Source organism: Diaphorina citri, unplaced genomic scaffold (assembly GCF_000475195.1).
Source record: "Diaphorina citri unplaced genomic scaffold, Diaci psyllid genome assembly version 1.1 scaffold2008, whole genome shotgun sequence".
NCBI classification, from domain to species: domain Eukaryota; kingdom Metazoa; phylum Arthropoda; class Insecta; order Hemiptera; family Psyllidae; genus Diaphorina; species Diaphorina citri.
Window position 1 is genome coordinate 5,440 of NW_007379434.1, and position 5,794 is coordinate 11,233.

The following is a 5,794-nucleotide window of genomic DNA, read 5'->3' on the forward strand; positions in this document are numbered from 1 at the left end:
TAATTAATAATAATATTATATTTAATAAATTATCTATAGAATAAACTTAGTAAACTTAGTACTATTTAATAACTATTAAATCAAAATAATCATTAACTTAGAAGTAGTTATTAATAAAAAAATTGTAAAAAAAATAACCATCAAGTATGTAATGTAATTCGTTTTAAAGGAGATTATAACTAGCATTTGGTGCTCGGGGATTTAAAGAGCATTTTCGAAAAAATTGTTATTTTAAATTTCGAAAACCGAATTAAAGATTAAAATGTAAAAGGTAAAGATTATTAAAACTTATAACAAATTAATTGCGTAAAAAATCCAAGATTATTTTAGAAAAAAATTTTGACTAAGTAGTTCAAGTACATTTCATTATTGATAACCGTTAGCGGGTTAATTAAGGCCCTATTCTGGTTTAAATTACTCTAGAAGGCCAAGACCTAAATTATAAAAAAATAGTACTAGCAGATAATAAAGGCGTCTTTTAGGTTATGAGCAAAAAACTCTTGCAAGATTTTATTAAACTAGATTGGGTAATTTGCGAGGAGGTGTTTATTTGTATTATAATCAACATAGTTGAACATATTTTAGAACTAGACCTACAAACGCTGGAGGGCGGCCCTCCATGTCTACGATAACAGGGGAGTTAATTAAAATTATTACGAACGACATGAGGAGAGGTCTTTGTAGAGCACATTATCTACCTAAAAGACTAAATGCTCTTTAAATAGTTAAAGTAGTTATATATAATTAAGGAAAAACACGAAAAGTTGCAATATTTAATTCTATATCATTAAAAAACATATTAGATTATATCAATAGTAGAAGTTGATAGATTGTTGTTAGTTGATCTCGTACCGGGTATTGCGATTTCTCTATGTAATCGCTACATAGTTGTACAAAGTAATGTCTCATAAAATTGTCTAGGTAATACCTTCAATTGTTTTCATATTATTGATACTATATAGGGTAGTAGTCAAGTAAAAATTTTATTCTATAGCATTTATTTCTAAATTAATGTCAGAGGAGATTTATTCTTGTATTCAAAGTGACGATAAGATCAGTTTTATGAATAATTCAGTAAGGTAAATAAAAATGCAAGGTTATTAAATAAATCACAAGTTTACTCCTACTTTTCATAGTACCTAGTATGTGTTAATATAATGTAATTAATTACCCTGTTTTATCAGTGTACGGGCCGGCTTTAGCTTGATAGTAGGTGTAGATAGAAAATGTTTTACTGGAGCAATAATCATTAAAGTTTTGCAATAGTCTGACCTCCTTATTCTTAAGTCTGTCATAGGTAGCCGTTTAGAGTATTGTGGTCGGACATACAATATGTACGCTTAAAATTCAAAGCGAGTATATGTTGATTATTATAATACTTCTTAAACTGGTGCTTATTAAATTTAACAATCCCTCCTCGCACAATTACCCACATACTTCATGTTAGATAAGTAACGACACTTGTCTAGTTCAGAGAGTCTTGGTATTAGAACTCAGTCAACTTAAACAATCTTCATTTCCTAAAATATCGCTGTGCAGGACTTAATCAATTCTTCCTAGTTAGTAACAAAGAATGGCAAATGTAACTATTAATAACCTTTTATATTTGATAGACATGTTAGTTGGTCTCTCTATTGCTATCATGTGTCATAAGTTATTGGTATTTTAGTATGGAAAGCCATAATTTAGAGTGTCGCCCTGTACAAATTAGTCCGAGAATTACACGGTTCAATAATGATATTTGTATAACTGTAGAATGATATTTTAGAATTATAACTATCTAGCGATACGATGAGTTTTTTTCTAAAGAGGTAATACCGTATTGGTTGAAAATTCTTATTTTTGATGAACTTAACTCAAATGTTTATATCATATCATTTTAATGTTGTTATAAGCCCACATATTATGTTTGTAAGAGTCTTATTATTAAATAATATGTAGAAACATATTTTAAACTAAAACATTTAGTAATTTCAGTTACCAAAATTACTTGAGTACTATCAATAAATTTTCAAAAATGATTTACATAAAAATCAGTATTAAGGTTTTATGAATAGATAAGACGGTAATATTTGTTTTGCTTATCCCACATACAAGCTGACACATAGATAGATAGAGAGCTGCTTAAGTAGATACACTGTATACTCCATATCTAGGAGTGAGGTGGGCTGGAATATCACGGTTGTATGTAGATGTTCAGTCTTGCTGAGTTAAGAATAGTTATAACTGGAGTTACTAGGAACTCATTGTTTACAATTTGATTAAAATACGTCTTTATTTAATTTGTACATTTCTAAAAAAAAGTTCTCCCGCAAACTTATCTCACATTTTAACTTGACATTTGAACAGATATCTTTTTTCAGGAGAAAATGTAGGCAGTGTGTCTTTTAAACTCTCTTCCCCGAGCTTCATCGGCACCTATCCTATGTTTCTAGCCTGCGTATAGGGTCTTTGACATTGTAATAGCGTCCTTTAAATTCACGAATTACTATTTTATCGAGGTGTCGAGGGCCCCGCTTCGCATGAGGTTTTAGTGTCGCTGTTTATTACAGGGAATATATATGTTCTTGTCTATTTAACTACTTCTAAGTTAATGAACTGTAGCGATTGTGTTTGTTTAAAGTTTCGATATGATACCGAAATCAGAGTGTACTCCCCAGTAGAGGGTTGTACATACATTAGTTCTAATAAAGTACTGCTACTAAAAGTAATAAAGGATGGATTACGGGACTATACTCTAGTTAAATTATCAATATATAATTATACTCTTACAATGGTGGATGTGGCTGTGCTAAAAAAAAACTGATGGATATTTTTTGCCTGGCTTCGTCCGGTTCTAAAAGACATTTAGAACGACGCTAAACGTAACTAGAGAACTTATACTGAAAACTAAAGTCCGTGCACAAAGCCACTTCTCTTAGTTGTCAAAGTTACTTAGATTCTTCTAACACCTAGGGTTTACAGACATTGAGCTGGTGCTCTTCCCTCTCCCTCATATTTAAATAAACTCAGTTAGACTACTAGATATTATATTTATAATATATATTATAATTTTTATTATTTGTTACAGATAACTATTTTCAGTTAATCATTATAATAAAATTTTACAAAATAATATAAATTTATATAGATTAAAATTTAAATTAAAAATTAAGAAATATTAAATTAATGGAAAATATTGTTAATAATTTTTTAAAAGATTTATTTTATGACAAATTCTGAATCATCTAATGAGTATTTACAATTACCTTTATTGGTATTACATGATATCGTGATATTTCCTTATATGGTAATGTCTTTATTTGTGAATCGTCTCAAATCCAAAAAAGCATCAGTACTGGCAATAAAATCTAATGAAACAATAATACTTTCAACGCGAAAAAATTTTTTCACAAATGATCCATCTGTTAATGATATTTATAAAGTTGGTTGTGTAGTTAATATTTTACAAGTTATTAAATTACCAGATGGTAATATTAAAATATTAATAGAAGGAGTTCAAAGGGTAAAAATTCATTTTATAGATGAATTAAATTATTACATTGCTAATATAACACCTATGACTGATTCTAATACTATTAGTACATCAGAAAACGAGGCAATGCGACGTACAATTATTCAAGAATTTGATAAATACTTAAAATTAAACAAAAAACTTTCTCCTGAAATTTTAAAAATATTAATTAATATAAGTGATCCAAGTTTATTAATTGATACTATTATAGCTCATTTACCATTAAGGGTTGAACAAAAACAATTTATATTAGAAACTCCAGGAGTTTTCCAAAGACATGAACACTTAATATCTCAACTGGAACATGAACTTGATGTTTTACAAATTGAAAAACGTATTCGTAGTCGTATTAAGCGCCAATTGGAAAAATCTAATAGAGAATCTTATTTAAATGAACAAGTAAAAGCTATTCAGAAAGAATTAGGAGGAGAGGAAGAAGAAGAGGGGGTAGATTTGGAAGAACTTGAAAGGAAAATAATATCAGCAAGAATGTCAAAAGAAGCTTTTGAAAAAGCTCATAACGAATTTCGTAAACTTAGATTAATGCCTACTATGTCAGCGGAAGCAACTGTAGTACGTAATTATATAGATACATTAATTACATTACCATGGAAAAAAAAATCTAAAATAAATACTTCATTAAGTTACGCAGAAACAATATTAGAAGGAGATCATTATGGTCTTAATAAAATTAAAGAACGAATATTAGAATATCTTGCTGTACAAAAACGAGTTAATAAATTAAAGGCCCCAATTTTATGTTTTGTTGGTCCTCCTGGGGTTGGAAAAACATCTTTAGGAAAATCTATAGCACAAGCTACTAATCGTAAATTTGTTAGAATGGCATTAGGTGGCATAAAAGATGAAGCTGAAATTAGAGGTCATAGACGTACTTATATTGGATCAATGCCGGGAAAAATTATTCAAAATATTTCTAAAGTTGGCGTAAAAAATCCTTTATTTCTTCTTGATGAAATTGATAAAATAGGAATGGATTTTAGAGGGGACCCGGCTTCTGCTTTATTAGAAGTATTAGATCCTGAACAAAATCATAATTTTTCTGATAATTATATTGAGGTTTCTTTTGATTTATCAGACATAATGTTTATTGCTACATCAAATTCCTTTAATATACCTTCAGCATTATTAGATAGAATGGAGGTAATTCGTATTTCAGGCTATACTGAAGATGAAAAAACAAATATTGCATATCAATATTTGTTACCAAAACAAATAAAAAATAATGGATTAAAAAAAAATGAAATCAGTATTTCAGAGTCAGTAATACGACATATTATTCGTTATTACACAAAAGAAGCCGGAGTTCGATCTCTTGAGCGTGAAATTTCTAAAATTTGCAGAAAAGTAGTAAAAAAAATATTATTGAAAAATAAAAATAAAAAAAGTAAAAAAATTATTATATCTTCTAAAAATATAAATAATTTTCTTGGTGTATGTCGTTTTGATGATAGAATTATTGAAAATAAAAATAGAATTGGGCAAGTAATTGGCTTAGCGTGGACTGATTTTGGGGGAGAAATCCTAACAATTGAGGCGGTAATTATTCCTGGAAAAGGTAAAGTAGTTAGAACTGGAACGTTAGGAGATGTAATGAAAGAATCAATTGAAGCAGCATGTACTGTAGTAAGAAGTAGAGCTGATAAACTTGGTATAAAACATGAATGTTTTGAAAAAAATGATATACATATTCATGTCCCAGAAGGAGCTACACCAAAAGATGGTCCTTCTGCTGGAATTGCTATGACAATAGTTCTTGTTTCAGCTTTTACTGGTATTCCTATTCATTCTAATATTGCTATGACCGGAGAAATAACTTTACGAGGAGAGGTTTTAAAAATTGGTGGGTTAAAAGAAAAATTATTAGCGGCACATCAAAATGGAATTAAAACTGTGCTTATTCCTGAGCAAAATTTTAAGGATTTAATAGAAATTCCAGATAATATTAAATATGATATTAATATTATTCCTATACGTTGGATTGATAAAGCCATAGAAATAGCATTAGAAAATAAATCAAAATAATTTATTTTTTTAAAAATTTTTAAAATATTAATTAATTTATTTTTTTAATTTTTTATTATTTTAAAAACAGAAAAAACGTTTATATAAAAAAATAATATTTATTTTTTTGTAAACTTAAAATAATTTTTTTTAAATTTTAAAAATAAATATCGTTTCTATTTAATTAAATTATATTATACTATCTTCAAGTAAATATTAAAGTAATTTTACTAAAGTATGATATATAATTAATTTTAA

At 27.9% G+C, this 5,794-nt stretch overlaps 1 protein-coding gene across 1 annotated transcript; it reads left to right on the plus strand.

The window, feature by feature from the left end:
* The first annotated feature begins 3,353 nt into the window (after window positions 1-3,353).
* On the plus strand, window positions 3,354-5,592 carry LOC103517923 (lon protease-like). The gene has a single exon (XM_017447628.2). It carries the CDS (start codon window positions 3,560-3,562, stop codon window positions 5,555-5,557), a length of 1,998 nt encoding a protein of 665 aa, XP_017303117.1. The 5' UTR covers window positions 3,354-3,559; the 3' UTR covers window positions 5,558-5,592.
* The last annotated feature ends 202 nt before the right edge of the window (window positions 5,593-5,794 follow it).

Coding starts and splice junctions, on each gene's coding strand:
- LOC103517923 (XM_017447628.2), top strand. CDS start 3,560: ATGACTGATTCTAATACTATTAGTACATCAGAAAACGAGGCAATGCGA.